This window comes from Camelus ferus, chromosome 24 (genome assembly GCF_009834535.1).
Source record: "Camelus ferus isolate YT-003-E chromosome 24, BCGSAC_Cfer_1.0, whole genome shotgun sequence".
Taxonomy (NCBI): Eukaryota; Metazoa; Chordata; class Mammalia; order Artiodactyla; family Camelidae; genus Camelus; species Camelus ferus.
In genome coordinates, this window is record NC_045719.1 from 354,053 (window position 1) to 374,630 (window position 20,578).

The 20,578-nt window shown below is 41.5% G+C and overlaps 1 protein-coding gene across 4 annotated transcripts; it reads right to left on the bottom strand.

Annotated features, from left to right (window-relative positions):
- Nucleotides 1-975: 975 nt before the first annotated feature.
- Nucleotides 976-20,575, bottom strand: RNMT (RNA guanine-7 methyltransferase). 4 transcript variants are annotated; one of them, XM_032467087.1, is made up of 11 exons: nucleotides 20,444-20,537; nucleotides 19,086-19,202; nucleotides 17,796-18,245; nucleotides 16,276-16,411; nucleotides 13,417-13,542; nucleotides 11,167-11,282; nucleotides 10,046-10,227; nucleotides 9,111-9,275; nucleotides 6,184-6,301; nucleotides 5,097-5,198; nucleotides 976-1,545 (listed from the first exon to the last, which is right to left on the bottom strand). In XM_032467087.1, exons 3-11 carry the CDS (start codon nucleotides 18,201-18,203, stop codon nucleotides 1,375-1,377), a joined length of 1,524 nt encoding a protein of 507 aa, XP_032322978.1. In that variant the 5' UTR covers nucleotides 18,204-18,245; nucleotides 19,086-19,202; nucleotides 20,444-20,537; the 3' UTR covers nucleotides 976-1,374. The 4 variants fall into 4 exon arrangements, with proteins under 4 accessions (XP_032322978.1, XP_032322979.1, XP_032322980.1 ...); XM_032467089.1 differs by lacking the exon at nucleotides 19,086-19,202 and adding an exon at nucleotides 4,064-4,097 and having other exon boundaries at nucleotides 989-1,545; nucleotides 20,444-20,575; XM_032467090.1 differs by lacking the exon at nucleotides 976-1,545 and adding an exon at nucleotides 3,660-4,097.
- Nucleotides 20,576-20,578: the final 3 nt, after the last annotated feature.

Consider the following 20,578-nt stretch of genomic DNA (forward strand, 5'->3'; position numbering starts at 1 on the left):
TGCCTGAAGTAAAGCAGCACCTTTACATGAGAAGAGCGGGAGGAAATCAGAAGCAGCTCTTCACACTCCACCAAACCACCAGAACGCTTCCCGGCACCTCCCCTGGACAGTGACACCAGTGAGAGCTCAGCGCCGCCCCCGCCCCCGCCCCCGCGACCAGAGCTCTGTTGGCTAACTGCAGCCACCAGGCAGAGGAGCGAGCACCCACTACCCCAAACCACTGCTGAGACAGAGACAGCTTCTGTAAACTGGTAACAGTGTGGAGAGACAGGTGGTGGTAACCTGTGTTACCTAACACCATGAACAATCAACACACGGAAACGAATTAAGAGACTCTTATCAAGTACTCAGGATAATCACAGAAAGAAATGTCTTTTAAAACCATGCATGAAATAACCGATTTTTTAAAGAATATGTAATGACTGCTCTGCTCTTTAAATTTTCACATTTAAAAACTGGCAAGTATTCTAAATGGAGACAAATTATGGACAACAGTTCATGCAGGTTATCAGTTCTGGAAGTCAAGCAGGACGCCAGGGCTGACACCTGTAACGGCTCTGAAACAGCAAATACACGCTCTGGGGGTGGGGTGTCCAACCTCGTGTGCAAGCATGCCTGACAATGCCTGGGCCAGGCACTGCTGCGTCCTGGGCGGCGGGGACCAGGAGCCGAGACCCGCCATCTCGCACTCACCTCTTCCCGTCAGCTTCCTCAACAGCCACACCCTCCTGCATTCTGAAGGTAAATCCGAGGCAAAGGTGCCACAGGTGCATGGGGAGCGGTCCATCAAACTGAGAAAAACACCTACGGCATTTTGGTTCAAGGAGAAGTGAACTACATCCCTGATAACTATCAACACTAACTGCTATCGGAGGAAATTCCGAAGAGAAGGCCCCCAAAATCCAATACAAGTCTGTGTCCAGTTCTGGCATCGCATCATATTAGCAAATAAGGTAGTTATTGTTTACAGTGAAATTTAACAAATGGCTAAAATTCTATGTAAACTTTTATGATCATCTAAAATTTAGTTTCAAACTTACAATTATAGCAACACATATGGAACACTTACATTCAACTGTACAGAACGCAATTTAATCTTGAAAAACAGTAACTATGGAAATGAGCACACACTCCCTCAGCAGTTCTGCAGCCGCAACCAATTTAACGCTGTGAATAAACACTGAGCAAAGCACAGCCTGGGGAAAGAACTCAGTGGCTTTCAAGAGTCATTTTATAATTTTTATGAGCTAAGATAGTGGCAGCAAATGGAATTCTTAGAACATCACTTAAAAATAGATTTTTAAAGACAAAGGTCCTGACTCACTCTTATATACACACACAAAGTTTATCTGTCACAGACAGCAAATGTCGGATTTATACACTGTTTCCAGCAGCACCCTGCACACCGAGAACCAAGGCGAACACGGCTGTCAGATCTGTGCAGGTGGACCACCCAAATCTGTGCAAGACGGACACGGCTGCTCTGGTACCACCGTGTGGTGCGTGCTCACTGCTGCTTCTCAAATGCAAAAACCAAGTAAATGCCTAAAAAGAAAATAAATAAAAATTAGAGGTTGGTTTCTCACACCCTCAGGGCAATAATCTCAGTCTTTTTCATAACTTGGTGAAAATTCTCAAGCAGCTTTTTTTCTTTTTTCTTTTCTTTAATGGAGGTACCAGGGATTGAACCAAGGACCTTGTACATGCTAAGCATGTGCTTTACCACCGAGCTCCACCCTCCCCACAAGCACCTTTTGAAGAGGAAAAAAAATCCCATTATTTCTAAGAGTTCTTCAACTTTTTGAGTCATATTTAAGCAAATATAGGATCATATCTATTCACTTAAAAACAAATATCCACTTACTGTAATACTCAGCAACATCACAACCCTGAGAAAACCAATTCAACGGCTCTGAATATCTCTACCAACAGTTTGAGAAAAAAAATTTAGGTATAAAAGCAAAGAGTATGAAAATGAAACCCTTATGACTGAATTCTTTACCTGGAATACCTGCATGCTGTGAATGCAGGAGTATTCTCAAATTTTTCTAACCCCCCACCCCAAAAACGAGTAAGAATTGGAAGGAACCTGTAACGTGCATGTTAAAGTCCATCCGATTACGCAACTGCTGCTGTAGGGCCCGGCAAGGAGAGCGAGTCAAAAGCCGCAGGACAGCTGCTGCTCAGCGACACCACGTCCCCAGCCCCCCAGAGTACTCTCCCTTACGTCAGACTTCGTGCTGAGGTGTGTCCACTCAAAGATGTCTAAATGCACCTCCGGTTCCCCACTGTGGACACACTGAGGTTCTGCTAATAAGATACCAATAGCTTTTGTGGTTACGAAAACACAAGAAAAGATGACAAATCCTCAAAACACCACGAGGATGTTCAGGGCATTTGCTCAGACACCCAGCCAGCAAGTCAAGGCAAGAGACCATACTGTGAGGAACCCTACCTCCTCGGGGTAACATGAACAGGGGACAAATGACAGCAGGCCGCAGGCCAGCCTTGAGCTTTCTGTCCATCCAGCCCAACCTCGGCAGGAGTACCACAGCACTCTCCTCAACCATTACTCTGGTTATGCTTTTCTTGGCTCCTTATCTCCTCAGGTCCGAGTCTTTCAGGAGGAATGAAACGCAGCAGGAGAACAGGCAGGTGGGCAGAAATCGGCAGGGTGACCATCCACACGAAGATTCTTCTCCAAGGTGGGACGCACAGCAGCCCCAGCCTCACGACCGAGTCCTGAGACCCAGGCCAGGCCAGCAGCACTGAGCTCACCCCGCATGCCACGCTGTTCTTTTGCTGCCCCGCCCTGCCAAACCCATCACAGACACCCAAAGTCTACACCTATTGCAGGGAGCCTGGCAATCCTACCCTGCACTTATCCAGGGTCATGTAAAATCAACAAGATGCAGTGTGATTCCAGATCAGCAATGACCACCTTCCTCTCCTTTCTAACTCAAAAACTCTGGAAGTCTCACTCGTTACATACACCTTCTGTGTCAGCACCTCGACTGGGATTTAATCAAATAAATCCTGAACCACTTCCAGAAGCAAATTAGCAACAGTCCTCTTTCCTCTCACATTTAAAGCATCTCCAGAGGAAAGCAAGCTCTGGTAACACGAGCTTGCCGCCCAGACCAGAAGTTAAGACGTGGCTTCTGGACTGTGGCAGCAGCCCATGGAGCCCTCCATGGCCTCAGGTTAGAGAGGGGTGGGGGGAGGGGAGGGCGAGGGGGAAGGGGAGAACAGGAAGGAGAGGAGGAGGGAGGCGGAAGGGGAGAGGGGGAGGGGAAGAGGAGAGGGAGAAGGGGAGGAGGAAGGAGAGGGGGAGGGGGAGAGAGGGAGGGGGAGGATAGGGGAAGGAGGGGAAGGAGAGGGGAGGGAGTGGCTCTCCTTGTCTTTCCTTTTCGCTTTTTCCTTTCTTTTTCCTTCTCTTTTCGTTCTGTTACTTTCCTTTTCTTTCTTTTCTTTTTCTGCCCTGCTTCTTTTCGAGGGGCCTGCCTCGAGGGGGCGGGGACTCTACGTTCCCACAACTCCATTTCCACTGCACTTCACAGATTGGCCAGGCCTCTGACTTCTCATCCAGAGACAGGCACCTCCCTGTAAAACGTCTCCACACCATGGTCGTTCCCAGTGAAACAGCCTTCTAAACATACTGCTCACTGCTGCTTCGTTAAATGTTCTAGCAGTTACAATGCCTTTACTGTCAACATCAGAGAGGCCAGAACCAAGTAAAATACATGGAAGTGTTCCATAAGCCAGGATTTCCAACAGAAACATGAGGTAAAGGTACCAGGTGCAGATGACTTCGTACCGACAAGTAGGCAAGGAGAACGTCTAAGTACGCTCAAAGTGCATGTTAAGGAACATCCCTGCGTATGTTTTTCTTGGCTCTAAACAGCTGTGCAGGATGAAGGGGGAATCAGGCACATAGAGGGGTTTTGTGGACACATAATCTCCCCACACAACCTGTGTCAGAAGAAGGCTCAAGTTTTCAGATTTTAACAATCACTCTGAAACCATCTTTGAAAATGTCAGTCTACAATGGTGGTATACTCACTTGTAGCTTCCCATTCTGATCTACTTAAGGTTCCCTAAAATTAAAAAAAGAGAATTTCAGACTGAATCTGGAATTACACACACGCTCACTTCTCCGTGACGGACAGAGGCGTCCATGTAACCCTGACTTCACTGGGAACACGCACAGGGTTTACTCTTACTGTGATCTGAACACATGAAGAGTTTAATGAAATTAACCTTCAGTGTCATCTCACCACTTCCGCCCTCCTGTCATATTCTCTAAACCACTGATTCTCAAAGAGTGAACTTGTGTAAAGAGGGTATCCATGTGTCTGTGTAACTGGAAAAGGTAACCATCTTACATTTTTAACTTGGAAAATGAAAAATAAAAAGGCCTATCTTAAAACATCAAGTAACACTGCAAGAGGGAGTAAGATTTTTGTGCTTTTATAAAGGAAATCACAAAATAGGAGTATGTATCACACAAAGGAAATTATATTTAGTAATATGCATACTACTTTGCAAAGGCACTGAGTAATAAGACACAGCGGCAAATCTACTAAATCACGTAATTCTGAAGTGATCAATGTGAACTACACTCTAAGATGTCAGCAGAAGGTGTGTCACGGGAGTATCTGTAACTTCTATCGATTATACAGTCACAGCCACGGCTAGGACCACTGCGCTAGTGCTGTGTTCGTGGTTAAGTGAAATGTGAACTTCCGCGTAGAAGTCAGTGAAAGTGAAGAGGTACTACGTTCGTGAAGCCTTGATTTTACCCATGGGACAACAGGAGTCTGCAGCGTCTCCACTGAGGAGCAGCAGCGCAAGACAAGCCTCAGACGAGCCCGTAGCTCTCCCCACCCTTACTGCCTCAGACGCAGCACTCCGTTCTCAGCTCACCAGAGTACCTCTTATCCCACATCCTACCGTTCTAAGAAGTCACTGTAACTTAGGGGAAACAGACTGACGTGTAACGGATCTGTGACTCAGTGAACCCAACGCTGTACACCAGCGAAATACTTTCCTAAGTTTCCATCTTCTGTAAAACATGTTTAAAAGTGAAAACTTACCAAAGGTAACCTTACTTGACTGTTCTTCACGTACTGCTCTGCATGTTCATAGTCACCCACCTTCTCAGAGGCAAGTCTGGAATTCTCGTTTGCAGGATATGGCTAGGGAAGGAAGCAAGTGAAATTCCCAGCTGAGACATTACAATGAAATTCACGGCTCAGAATTAAACACATCAAATCACTGGACTAAAATAATTAAGACAGTATCTCTAAGTATTACTTCAGGACTACAAACTATACATACATTTGAAATAGGGGGAAAAAGGAGTGAAAGGGATCACCCTCTCTGAACCAAGCGGCTGCTGAGGTCAACGCTGAGCAGACGGAGAACGTGCACCTGGCCTGAGGGCGCCCTTAACCGCCGCCACAACCACCGTCTCTCTGACTCTGGTCAGAGGCCTTTTCTGTTACAACTCAAAGCTGAACGAAGTCACTACGAAGAGCCAAACATTCATCTGAACATGGCGGTGACCCAACAGCCATGCAAGTTTCAACAGCAACTAGAATAACACACATGAGTCACTCGTTTCAACATGGGTGGTGGGTACAGCAGCCACGTCGTGGGTGCATCTTAGTACCAGGCACAGGCTTCTGGCCACGACCTTAACCTGCCCAGGCATGTAAACCTCTGACTCTATTTTCAATGTGGGTGGTGGACGCAGCAGTCACACTGTGAGAACCAGTTTATATATTCTTTCAGTTCCTTTCCTTTTACAACAAACCAGCTGGCAAGGAACCACTTTAGACGTCTTCCTGAAGAATTTTTAAGAAGATGATCCAGGAATGTCTACTTTACCATCTTCTTCTCCCCTTTCTTTATAAGTATCCTACAGTAAGCTCAGACATTAGAAATTAAGCAATTTGCTTGCAGTGTTGAAAAGTGATTAGGGTTCAGATTCATGGGTAGAGGCCAGAGTGCTGCTGCACATGCTGAGTGCCCAGAGAAGCACCATCAACAAACTGTCCAGCCCCAAATGCCAACGGTCCTGAGGCTGAGAAACCCCACTGTAAAGCAGTACTTTCTAGAAAGTAGAATAAACCACTTTATTATGACCTGGGATTCTTTACGCCTTTCCTAAATACTCACCTCTAAGGCCTGCATTCGTTTTAACAACATTCTGTTTTCATTGTTCGTAATTTTTTCTTCATAGAATTCCCGAAATGTTTTCTTGTAGACTAGCTTCATATTGTACTTCTTCGCCATTCTGTCCAAAAAAGATTATTTAATGATAAGGCTTCCGAAGTATTTGTAATTCCTCACACAACAGCTACATCTTTGGGGTTTAACTAAAAACCTGTATGAGTTCACAACAGGGCGATGCAAAACCAGTGAAGAGCAACATCCCAGGGATCAGCCCGCAGGGTCGAGTGTCCTGAGTCTCACAGGGCCGTGGGGAACTCCACTGACGTGACAGACAGGCCCGGAAGAGGAATGAAAGGCTGTGAGGTGGGGAGACAGGCGGCAGGAGCACTTGTCTACCAATTCCACTTTACTTAGCTTGATTCCTCACGGTGACAGTGGGAAAAGCTGCTGATTTCCTAAGACATTCTTTCATCTCTCGGATTCCCAGGTAAGAAACACGTTTTTATCCCACATCTTGGGCTGCTTCTTCACAGCCTGTTTGGCAGGTTTCTTCCACCAACTTCCAAACGTTCGGGTTCTGAAGAGTGTGGCCCAGGGCCCTGCCCGCCGTCACTCCCTGACACCCCCCTCACTGCCCTGCTTCCTCGATCTCCCCCAGGATTGTCTCCGCATTCGGGGCCAAACCCGCCAGCCTGTTCTCCCACCAACCTCTGCCGTTTCAGTAAACCCACCTAGGGATTCACGCCAGAAACTCAGCACTGTCCAGGCAGACTCTCTGACTCCCATGCCCACCACGCTCATCAGGCTGCCACGTCCGCCCCACTCACTGTGAAGCGCACTCCAACAAGCCCCCGACCCTTCGCTGGCCACCGTCCTGCCCGTCACCTTCCCCCAGGCAGCTGCTTTGCTTCGCTGGCCTCCCTGTTGTTGCCTCCCGCAACCAACTTCCTGACTGCAGCCTACCGTGCTTTCCAAGTGCGCGCGTCACCTCCCCCTCTGCTCTTCACTGGTTCTCCAGCCCCAAGGGCACATCCAGCGCCTTCACTCCAGGTATGCTGCCTCATCTGGAGCCACGTGGGCCCTGACTCCTCAAGACCTAGGCACAAGGGCTCTCTTCCAGCGCCTTGAACGAGCCAAGCTCTGTCCCACTTCAGGGCCTCCACATATACCGTGCTTTAGGCGTGGAACATCCCCCCTTCCCGTCTCCAACTGGCCAACCAGTCATCCTTTAGATGCTGACTTCATCATCACTCTTCCCAGGTGGCTTCCTTAAATCCTCAATTACATCAGGTATCCCTATGATAGCTTCCCCGCCTCCCCTCCAGCGCCATTTGCAGAATTTATTACTATGATCTGTAGACGACACAGGGGAGCCCAAGGATGACTTCAGGCAGCAGGTAGAGGAGGAGAGGAAGAAAGGGAAAAAATACCCTGAAAAGGTACGCAGGAGGACTTGTGAGGTGACAGATGAAGGGACGGGTGAGAGACACTTGAGGGCCACGCAGATTTGTATGTAAGAGGCAAAAGGCAGGAGTCCCTGTAATTTGCATTTGTCTTCCTTGGAAAGACATTAACAAAGATACATCTCTTCTATCCTAGGCAGTTCATTTTCTATCCAAATATCCAAATCCAAAAGTAAGCCATGAAACTGAGTTTTACACCAAAGAAATACAATTACAAAAGAACTGAAACTCAATTTGACAATGTGAATAAATTTGCCATATAAAAACTACTTATATTTTTGTTCAGTTTCTTAATGAAATGGCCAATGGGCAGTTCAAAATCTCTCTGCATTTTCAGATTCTATCCCCTGAATGAATACCTATTTCAGTAATTTTTAAAAATTTAGATATTAAAGTGATGACTTATGACTTTATGCTTATCCTCATTAGGCAATCCAAGCAGAAAAGATTGCTAGAGCTTGCTTAGCATTAAGGAAAAAACCTTTCATTTTACTCTTTATCTCTTGGGGGTATACTCAGATCACCAACTATGACAACCAAAACATTAAGGTAACAAACAAACACATAAAACATACTAAAAATATTTAATTTCTTCTTTCAAAAAGTTGAAGTTAAACTTTGAACAAATAATATTTGTCAAAAGTTTGCTAATTTTAAGGAAAATGTGATGTCAATTATCAAATTTTATAGTTTATAAGTTGTGCATAGTATTTTCCATGTTTAGTCCCATGCCATTTAATCTTCTCGTATTATTGCATAAAATTTTTGTCTGCTGTAAACTCCTGAAAACCCTATACCCATAATTTTGCAGGTTGAAACACAATTCAAATAGTCACCACCAAAAAGGAAGCAAAGATTAAAGCTCTTCTTTCTTCCTCAACTTTATAAAAGACTTTTTTTCAAAAAGCAGGAAATGCAGTTCAGCCAGCTGTGTCAATTACGTTTAGGCTGCCTTTCCCACTGACCCCATCAGGGGGACTTGGGGCCTTACCTAATGAAGCCTGAAACCCCAGCCTGCTCTGTGCCTGCGGTTTGCCAGGAACCCTAGGAATTCAGGTGCGGGAGCTCCTCAATCAGGAATTTATTATGCAGTGAAAATAAAACAACTTTCAACAGCTCTTCCTGTCTAAAGGAAGGCATTCACTTTGGGAAGATTTGTCCAAAGTCACCAGCAGGTAATTGGAAAACATCTTTTGCTATTTGCAGTGTCAGTTATTTTCTGCGCAAGCTGAAGGCAACAGGCTCCCTTTCTCACCTGCAGGATAAAGTAATTCCAGGAAGAAAGGAAACGACCTGAGCAAGGCTCTGAGAGACCGACGGCCCCAAGCCTGCCCGAGGTTAGTCTTTTTATTCAAACAACGCTGAACTTCTAGAGAGCACACTTCAAATAAGAAACGAAGAGAAATACTGAATTTCTTTCTCTCTTAGGGCAAACAGAGAATAGTAACAGATTAATGACATTCTTACTCATTTAGCAATGGAAAATAGACCAAGAATTCAGGGACATCCACAACACCTTCCAAGTTGAAGTCGTATTTGCAGCCAAATAAAGGATAATCTCCTTTCTTCTGAAATTTCACCATGTATATTTCATTTCCGAATGATTCTGTTTCTGAAGCTTCAAGGCGCCTTCTATAAAGATTATCCCCAAACCAAAACAAAAAGATTAAACTTGTTATTAGGTCAAACTTGTTCTGATCAGATTAAACATATTGTAAAAATACATGACACAATTTCATAAAGACACTCGATTGGCTTTTAATTGGATTTTTAGCTACTTTTAAGAAGCAGTACAATAAAACTAAAAAAAAAAAAAAAAAATTTTTTTTAATTTAAAAAACAAAATGGTGGATATAGCTCAAGTGGTAGAACACATGCTTAGCATGCATGAGGTCCTGGGTTCAAGCCCTGGTATATGCTCTAAGAATAAATAAATAAATAAACCTACTTACCTCCCCCCAACCAAAAAAAAAAACAAAAAAAAAACCCAAAACCAAAAAACATAAATTAAAAAAAAAAAAGCAGCAGCAGCAATGCACTAAAAGATCATTAACGATCTCACTAATAAAATTAGGCTGGAAGCAGGTTTCACTATCATGACAGCTAGTTAAGTCTCAGCGCCTCGTATATGACTTGGAGTCTGTCTAGCAAGAAAACCTCTGGCTTTTTGACTTGATGTAGCATCAGTCTCTGACTTAGAGAGATGCTTTAAATGTTCATCTGTAAATTTGACTTCTGAACATAAAAATCTGAGTATCTACTGAAATATATCATCAAAGTGCTCAGCCCTTGTGAGAGCAACATGGTATGTTTTACAAACTATTTCTGATAAATATTTGCTACTCTTTAATAAGCTTAATTCTGAGTACTTTATAAGCCACAATATATTTAAAAGTACTCACATCAATTCAAAGCCATTGGGAGTGGTACCAATGAAATAGCCTCCCGGGTTCAGTCTCTCACACGCGTTTCTAAGCATGACATCTGCCTGTTCGTAGGACTCAAACGAGTAATGGCAGACAAACTGACAACTGCAGATGTCAAAGTGCATTCCTGGGTCACAAAATTTATCAGCCAAAAGTTCCTGAAACAAATTAAAATAGGTCAAGATTTTTGAAGTTGGCTGTAACATAAAAACTTCCTAGTAAATTAATTTCTAGAATTAGGGTCCTTAAAATAAAAGTAGACATGTCCTCCCACCAACCTACCCTCTCTCATTGTGTAATCTCAAGGGTCATAAAAAAATCGTTCTTTCTTTCTGGTTCAATAGAATTTGATTCCTATTTTCATAGTAATTTTAAGAACTACAGACTGAAATCATGCTTAAAAATACATTAATTAAATATGACATTTAAAGGAGCCGATCCTTTAATTGGCTTTACTTGAAAATTAAAGTGAAATAATTTTGAACAATAACGAGTTAAAAAAAAAAACAAAACACAAAGCTGGCCTTTGGGCCTCTTTTTAAAAAATGAAAAAGTGTTTCTAATGGTTTCAAACTTTCTGGATGTATACTACCACTTCTCCTTTCCAGTTTCAGGACTGCAAATAAAGTGAACAGGATTAAACGCATCTGCAGTAGTTTAACAAGCTGCCAAGTCAGACGAGAAGGACAGAGCTCGGGGGGCTTTCACCGCACCTGAGCCTCTGCAGCTCTTGAACTTCGTGGCTGTTAGATACTCGGAAACAAGTGGGAGGTGGGAACAAAAGACTCTGACATGTTGGGAAACTACCCAAATAGATTACAAAGTGAACGAATAAAACGTAAGTTCAGATCTATTTCAAAATACTAGAAAATAAATCTCGTCCAAACAGAAAAGCAACAAATGATTTCCGAAATTAAAACTATTGAAAGCTAAAAACCCCAGAAGTACTCAATGGGTCATTTAAGGAAATTTATCATTAATAGAATTTCCAGTTAAAACTGAAAATCCATGTCTGAAGATTTTTAATGTTTTAGAATAAATCATTTACCCAAACTAAAAATATAAAAAATAAATTGACAAATTAAAAAATCCCGTACCTTTGAACAGTCAGCAGTTATAAATTCTGCATTGAAAATATATTCACTGTCACGACAACGGCTTCTCATGTCCTCATACCGCTGCTGACACTGCTTGACAGACACGTCAGCAATGTCTGGAAGAGGGGTAACCAACAGAGGTGAAAGGTAAATGCTAAGACGGCACAAATCTAAACGTTAACTGGTAAACTGGTGCAGAATCTAGCCTTAGAAAAGCAAAATGGCTCTATTTCCTTCCAAACAAAAGAGAACAAAGTCTTTTATGCCAGTGTAAATGCCCAATTATTTTTCAGAAGGAATTAAAAGCTTTCTCCGTAAGTACTGACAACAGAGAAGTTGTATCATGATTTCAAAATCCTTATTCAAAGTTAAAAGCAGAAAGTTTAGAATCCAATTTGAATTATAAAAACCCAACCCTATACACTCAGCTTTCCACATTTTCTTAATAAAACGTTATTTCCCCTTTCCCAGCGCTGAGACATGCACCTCTGATCACCCCATCATGGACACAAGACAGGAGGAGCACCAATGGTACTGGTCACACTTGACTTATCTTCTACCACTAGAAACCAGCAGAGAAAAAAAGGGCAATTTCCTTTAAGAATGCCCTTGATAAAGCAGCAACAATTAATTTTATTAAATCTTTGATTTGTAATATTCTGTGTGATGAAATGTAAAACAACAAAACATTTCTGCTATGTGATGAAGTCTGACGGGGCTGGGGTGACTGCGTGGTGAGCTGCACCGGCCACCCTTCACTTGACAGAACTGCAGACACACTGTCTGCACAGACGTGGTGATCTGGCAGACACTTTCTTGAAAATGAAGAAAGCGAGCCTGCCACTTCATGAAAACAACAGACAGTGCATGTTACTAATGATAAGTTTGAGCTTTCAAGTGAAAATTACAATTTTAAAAAACTTCCGTCTACCACCATGAGCTGGATGTCAGCTTAACTAATACCAAAGACTTTTCTGATTGAAGGTGACAGTAAACAAATGTGATTTTGTGATGTCAACATTTAGAGGATCTGAATAACTTTAGAGAACATTATTTTCCAAATATTACAAAATCTTGCAGGACTAAAGATCCATTCAAAGTGCAAGTTGGACCATAGATTTAAATAGGACAGAATATGGAACTTCATCAGTATGGTTTCGGATTCCACACTGTAACTAACCTTTAAGGAACTACCAGTTGCCAGATTCTGATGAAGTATTGAAGATGAGTATCCTCAATTATCTGAAAAGGCTCCTAAAATACTCCATTTCACAACTACTTACCAAATGAAATAAATCATCACAACATCCTGAAAGCAGAAACAGGTGTAAGAATCTGGCTGTCTTCCATTATTCCAGACTCTAAAGGAATCTGCAAAAATACTTTTACAATGCCAGTCTTCTCACTACCTTTTATTTGTGATGAATTTAAAATGTTTTTTAAATTCTCAGTTTTATTTTCTATAATCAGTAGCTATAACCACATACACAAAAGCTTTCTGGGGTCCTCAACCATTGTTAAAAGAGTGTACTGTGGTCATAAAACCAAAACATTTGAGAAGTGCCACCTTAGGCCCTCCTGCTTCACAGGTGTTGCCGTCCCCTTCCCTCAGTCCTCACCCAGGGAAGGGCGAGCCGCGAGCCTGTCCCTCAGGGTGGGGACCTACCAGCAGGTTCAGGTGCCTGATTCATTCTGTTCAGTCCCACCAACCTTTCACCTAACTGCTCTAGCATCTTTTCATGACTGTTGCTCATGTGCTATTTCATCAAGGGTAGAACAATTATTCATTATGATTTTTCAATAAAGAGGAATTTCTCTTCACAATCACTTGGTTACCTTGGAATACAGTTCATACTGGATTGAAGAAGATACTCATCACCCACATCTGAATTTATAAATTTCAGAATAATGAAAAAGTTTCCTGGTTCCCCCCAAGGGTGAACAATGAAATTTTTTTCCTTTTTTTCATGTGTTTCAATCCACTGTAATCACTGTTTTTGATGAAGAAACTGTGCTGTCTTTGACCAGGAAGAGCCTTTTCAAGTTTGTGCTTTAGATATGACTCCAACCATCTTTGGTTTTAACACCATCGGCGAAAATCTCTTAACTCATTTTAGACAACACCCATCTCGTGTGCAGCCCCCCTGATATCCTGTAGTAATTTTTAGCGTGTGTCAGTGAGATCTTTCTTATTTTCTGTTCACCTGACTGACCAAAACTACCCTTTCCCACGCCATTGTCTTCTCTTACCAGTGCAAACCAGCTTGTCAATTCTTCCCTTTTTCCACTTGAGCAAATCTCCACCTTTACCACAACCCAGGTCCAAAACAGTGATATCACGTTTTTTTTTCTGCCGCACCTTTTCTAAAAATTCCCCTAAAAAAGAAAAATAGTCAAAATAAATGATCTCTTCTCCATTTTCACTAAAGCACAAACTGTTACCCCTAATAACCTACTAACTTTGGCCTGACATGTAATATAAACACATACATTTATGCAATTAATTCATAACTTTTGGTGAACATTTCAAACTTTGAGAGTTAATACACTCAATACTCCAGCTCTAAAGATAAAAGCGTCTGTGACTGGGATTTTAGAAGCTAAGACAGGTTTTTGGAGGGTACTTTCAGAATCTGATATTTGATTCAACATTAAACAGCAAACATTTAAAATTCTAATTAACACAAAAACACCCAACACTTGTTCATGATAAGACTAGTTACTCCTAGTTTTGTAGTTCTCTTTTCAAAGCTAAGTGTTGAGCTTATAACACAACTATCAAAAATAATTACGGGACTATAAGAGTGCGTGACTTTCAGAAAAGGTGGCAAGCTTAGTCCCAAAAGAAATACAAGAACTAGTTAAAAAACAAAACCATATATACCTCTTAATTTTACTACCATAAAACCTCTGAAGTAAAAATGGGATCTTCTATCCGAATTTGCTACAGCACATTAACAACCAATGAATAACACCAGTAGGTCCTCATTTTATTATACAAAATACCTCAAGAGCCAAATGGTTCAAACATCAGTTAAAGGCGTATTAATACACTTCAGACAACTGAAACAGCAGTTCTGAAATCTGATAAAATCCTGACCCTGGATCCCCTCTTCCTGTCTTTGTCGCTCTGAATTTAGTGCTTATTTCCTGTGTGTACTATTGTGACTGCTAGAAAGTTCTGTGCAAATACTTCTGCCTTGCAGTCTCCATAGGATCTTAAGTTAATTTCAACAGAAAAAGAGGTGTTCCGTATTTAACTTTCTGCTATGAATCTTAAGAAAATAGCATACAAAATCACATGGAAAGAGTGAAAAACAGTAAGAATTAAAAAATCTCTTTATTTCCACACAAAACTAAACAAGTAATGGGAAATCTTCATGAAACATTATTAAAAGATATCTTTATCACATTCAAGAATAGTACTCAACTATTACTAAGCTATAAGCACCAACAAAGAAGAGAAAATGAATGACAAAGAATGGGGGTTGAGAAGAGAAAGAAAAAAGCCACTGGGGAAATTTGGCACAGAGCACACTGATTCCACCGGGCCAGAGAGACAGGCGGAGGCAGCAGAGCGCCCACGGAGAGCGCTGCTGGGGTGGCTGTAGGAGGAGAGCGTACCAAGCACACGCCGAGAGATAAAGTCAGCACAGTCTAACGTAGCTACGTAGCTGTTTTTCTGTTTGCAAAAATAATACAACTAACAATGTGAAAAACACGGCTGAACTTAGAAGTATTTATTCAATGAATAAATACATGAATAAATGACACACCAGGAAAAATACCAAATGGTAAGTTCTCTGTATTCCTGAGGACGATGAGGAAAGAAGAAAAACTGAAAAGAAATTAGGAATAGGGTCCAAAGATTACTTAACAGTATAGACTAAAAATGTCATAATAGTAACGCCCCCCCACCAAAAAAAAAGAGAGCTGATACTCACTCATTTACCCAGGCTGATAAGTGGCAGAGTCAAATGATCATTTTTATAATAAAAAAATGAATATTAAAAACAAAAGTGAGACAGAAAATATTAAAATGTGTTCCAACTAACGAGTTTAGTTTCCACTCCTACCACTTCTCAGAATGGATAATTTATCTTTAAAAATTAGTAAATTATCATCAAAACTAGCAAAAAGTAGCCATAATTAACACTTTATTCTTCTCAGTGTAATTACAAAAGCATTCTCACTTTTCCTGAGGTTGGCTTTTAAAAAAAAAACAAGAACAGAAACCAAAAATTTTTTTTAAAAAAACCTTTTTGTGAAAAACTTCAAAATATACTGGGTTTTAATTTTTTAATTTTATTTTATCATTACTTTTTCAATGGAGGTACTGGGGTTTGAGCCCAGGACCTCATGTATGCTAAGCACGCGCTCTACCACTGAGGTAAACTTGTCCCTCCCCAGAATGTAATGGCTTTTAAAAATTCTTTAATCTCAGGTATGTGGCTATTTAATGTGCTATTTAATATAAAGTAATATATACATTCTGAATCAAATTTCCTCCACTGACTTTCATTTTAACTTCAAAGGTGAGTTTTCATAGATAAAATGCTGTTCAAAAGTTGAAAGTCTTCATCAGTCCTCAATGTAAACTTTCTTTCTCTCCAGACACCATACAAGAAAAACAAGTTCAATTGACAATCAACACACATGACCTTCACCAACTCATTAAAGGCCTAGAGGTAAAAAATCATGGCAATGGCCACTTTCTTGACCTAATGGAACCTGAGTATTTAACACAACAATGTATCATCGCTCCAAAACTACTAGAATAAAACAGACAACTTAACAGCAAGCACTAGGTAACCTCAAATCTAAATATAAAAGCACCCTGTTCTGAAAGCCTGATTCAGTGATCAATTTAATATCAATTAAACACTCATTAATATCTTACATAGTCAACCAAAAGTAAACATGAAAAGAGTTTCTCTCGAAGGCCTAGTTTTAGTTTTTGCTCCAATTTTATAAAGCCAAGGATTGACGATTAAATGGATAGGAACTAAAGACCTCATAGTTTGGTGTATGATTAACCATTTAGGGAGAAAAAAATGAGACATAAGCTGAAATTAAAAATTCCAAGCTATAAATCAAAAACAATCATACCAATGAGGACACTTTTCATCCAATTATTAAAGTTCCTTAGGTAAAAAATTCGACTCTGGCTTCGTTTCTCCAAACCAACTTCCTGGAGTTCATTGTAGTGCGCAGCCACTGCTGAGCTGTGTCCTTCTTCCAAGTTCTGTTAAGAAGAGAACGGAACAAAATTAAGAAGCTGAACATGGCAGAAACAAGTCTAAAAGAGCATCTGTCCCACATATGGACAAAATACTACTGAAATTGATGTACTTCATTAAGCAATGGCATAACCATAGAAATCTCACCAATTATAATCAGATGTAGGGTCTTCCCCTGTTCCCTATTTTTAAAAGCATCTTTGATTTAAAATTTTCATCTTGATCTTTCATAATTTTGGTGTCAATGTCGTAATAAAATCACTTCTCTTTCAGAGTTCTGATTTATTCAGTTCAATAAATGTCAGCCAGCAGATGACGCTCCCAACAAGAGAATAAAATAGAAATAATTTACTAATTCCATTATTATAAAATTTTTGTGAGCATTAAATGAGATAACATACACAAAGAGATTAGAACTCAACAGGCCATGCTCAATATCAGTGATTTCTGTTATCTGCTATTCACTGTCATTTGAGAGTAGAAATACCTGGACAGGAAGTTTCAATCTGTGCTCCGCATCTAAGACCCTGAGAATTCTGCAAAAATGTCAGTGCAGGTGAAGGGCTTCAGATTCCCCACTTCCTGTTCAACCAAAGGGCTTTATCTAGGTTTAAGTTTCAGATTTTCAGTTGAAAAAAGGTTCTACTGCTAGTAAGCATGTGAAAACTTATGTTTGTAATACAAGCTCCTCTCTATTACAAGGACTCACGTTCCACCAAACACAAACACCTGGCTCAGCTGCCACTTCCTTCCTGAAGGCTGATGGCAGAATTTTACTCATTCACTGAGTAATCCAGATTCCACCTCAGATTCCTTCACAATACAGTATTCCCAGATGAAAATACTTGCTTGCTAACCGTTGCTTTACAATATCCCCACTAAATGCCAGACTTGGCTAAAATTATATGTAACTGCCAATTAAGCAGTTGGAAACAACACAGTTTAAGGAAATACATTAAGAAAATGTAGATCTTGGTATGATTTTGAAATGTATCATTTTAAGTGATAGTCTCAACTACTTCAGACACGAGAAAAGAGATGAACACACAATTTAAAAGGAAAAAAAGGTAAATCATTTGGACCTTGTACTCAAGTTTTTGAAAACAGTAAGAAAAAGCAAACTATCAAAACTACCTTTCAAGTTTCTAATAAAATAAGAATTCCAAAATAACATAAAAATTATCTCATTAGCAGAAGCTTTACCTTAAATAAGAACAACTAAATTACAAGAGTTAAAAACCCTACTCTACCTTAAGAGGGTATCTATTAAAAATAAGACATTCTTAAGTTATTAAATTATGTTTAAAAAAAACAGTATAATTTCACAACTGGTCCACATTTCAATTTTACATATTCCATTATGAATAAAAGAAAATACATTCAACATACTTTTTGCTTTTCAGGAACATCCTCAAGTTCTGTTTTCCTCCGTTTCTGAATGCCATCTCCAGTAGAAGGCTCATCTTGAGGAAATCCATCAGTTTTCCTTGAAATGCCTTCATCATCACCAGAAACTTTTTCCTCGGGGGTGATTTCAGCACCAACTTTTCTCTTCTTGGATGAAGTGTCTTCCCCACGACTATAACTTTCCTTTACAAGATCATCCTCAAACTCTATTTTTCTCTTTCTTGGGGTGTCTACCTGCCCACACGTGGGAGCCTTTTCGGAAAGCTCAGTCCCAGGAGAGGTCGTGTCTTCCTTAATGCTGAATGAAGACTCTGTTTCTGAATCTATTGTTGTTTTTGCCTCTTCAAGAGAGACCTTTTCACATTCCTCTGCGTTTGCAGAATTTTCCATTTTTGATTACTTAAATAGATGGTAAAACTTCATGAGCTACAACTGGAATGGCAAAAATTGGAATTACTTGTAAACACTGATGCTGAGACCTCAAAAACAGTTTTACCCAAAAACTAGCATTTCAGTGAGCAACTAGGAGTTTAAAAAAAACTCATTAGAGAATATTGAAAACAACACTAATTGATATATACCACATGTGAATTTTTGAAAATGCTAATGTGGAAGTACTAATTATAATCCCCAAACACTTCCACAGTCATATCCACAGAAGTCACTACTGGCATGAAAACTGACAAATGAAGCTGGTTACGTTTCTACCCTGATCTTACTCCACAGCCTCGGTTCTCAAATCATGTGCTGGGCACTGTAACAAACTCATACATACATGCACAGCAGGGTATTTTAAAACTTAAGAGAAACGTGATATCTGACATCCAGAAGGTACACATGCTGCTTGAAGCAGAGCATAGTTTTAACTGAGAAGACTGCACTACATTCCTCTAAATAACATCAGAACTTTATGAAGCTGAGATTTTGGTGGTAGCACAGAAAATCAGCGTAAATGAAGTTGGCCACGTCAAATCTGATCTCAAGGCTTAAGATGTACAGTACTCAGCAGGCATACACGTTCTATTAACACGCACTTGTGGTTAACTGAAAATTTAACACAAATACTTTTTCTTTCAATCTATGTATTGTTTTTAAAAATAAAGTTTTTAGGACACACTTATTAAATTGGCTGGACTTAATAAAACTATTTGGACCTTCTTCTTAGTAAGTGAAACTGGTATCTCTTGGCCTAGGGACACTGAAAAAACTCTGACTCACTAAGGGCACCAAGACCAAGAGGAAACTGGGAGCCTACTGCTCTGAAACCCTTACTTTGTAATGGGGGTCAGAGTTAGGCCGGAAGTGAAGAGTAGAAACGGCTGAACAAGAAGTCTCCAGACCCAGCCTGCAACTTAATGACCATCTAGTCTCTTTCAAATGTTCTCAGGCCTATGTGCAAAGTGGGAGGGAGAAAGAAATAAGTGAGCTATTTATGGGACAGGAATTTTTTAAGCCATTCAACAAATTTAGTGAACTCCTACTGCAGAGGCTTATTAGCACTGTGAATTAGTCTTCAGGAAGTTTACAGCTCATACACCACTATTAAAACGTTAGGCTGTATTAGTCAAACCAAATGGAGAAGAAAAAGCAAAAGCCTAAAAACCAGTGAGATTCAGCAAATTCAGAACCTGAAGGATATAAAGGGGGAGGGGGGGTAGTCTTCTGAGCAAACTAGGATAGTTTGAGTAAAATAGAGCAAGATAGTTGCTTAATGGAATGGGTAAAACCAAATCACTTTAATCCAGAAGGGCTTCAAGGCATATTAGCTTTCCCTACCCAAGGTTTGGGGTAAAAAAATACTAATATGTGCCCAAACAGGACGAAAAGAAACACAGGGGGAAAAATGACCCAGAAACGTAATTTCCTGAGTAACTGCTTAAAATTACCATCTAGTAAAAGTATCCACCAAATTATCATGTATCTGCTCCTCTCTGCCTTTTATTTCCTAATAAGGAAACAGAAATTGGTTTTAATTTCAAATAAGCCCATGTAATTTACCGTCTTTAGCCATAATTAGCTTTCGCTGTAAATGTAACACCTAAAATTAGTTTTGGAAATAATTAAGTTTTACTGATGTTTAGCTGTGAAATTTCCACCAATGAGATGTCCTAAAGACAGTTCGGTCAGAATAAACGACACAGAATTCCAAACGACTCAGATATGGCTAAGAACGTCTGAGGCCGAGAGTCCACGCGAAATAAGAAGCAAGCTCCCGACGCAAGCGGGCTGCCTGCCCCGCGGATCCATCGGGAACGACTCGGGTGAAGAAATAGCCGACAGACGTGCGCGCGCACAAACGACCGCACCGGCACCTCGGCGACCTGCGCGCGGTCACCCTCGAGTCTCCCGGGACCCGCCGCGCCGGGGGCTCGAGCTCACAGGTCAGCTCCACGGCCGGCGGCGGGTCTCCTCGGCCAGAGGGCGCACCGAGCCGCCCAGCCGGCGCCCGGCGCCGGCTCCGGCCGGGCGCTCCGGCTCCGACAGCCTGGCGGGCCCGCAGCCGCTCTCCGGCCTCTCGAAGCAGCAGCGCCCACCGACCCGGCACGGCAAGCAGTCGGAGCGCCCTTCCCCGCCGGCGGCCACAGCCACACACAAAGGGCACGCAGCCGGCGAGGCAACCGCACACTCACCGTCCAGCCGCCGGAGACTCTGTTTGCGGAAGCGGCGCCGCGCCACGCGCGCGCTGTGACGCAACTTCCGGGGGCGAGGGTCACGTGGGCCGGAACCCCGCGTCCCGGCGTGCCGCGCGCGGCGCGCTGAGGGCT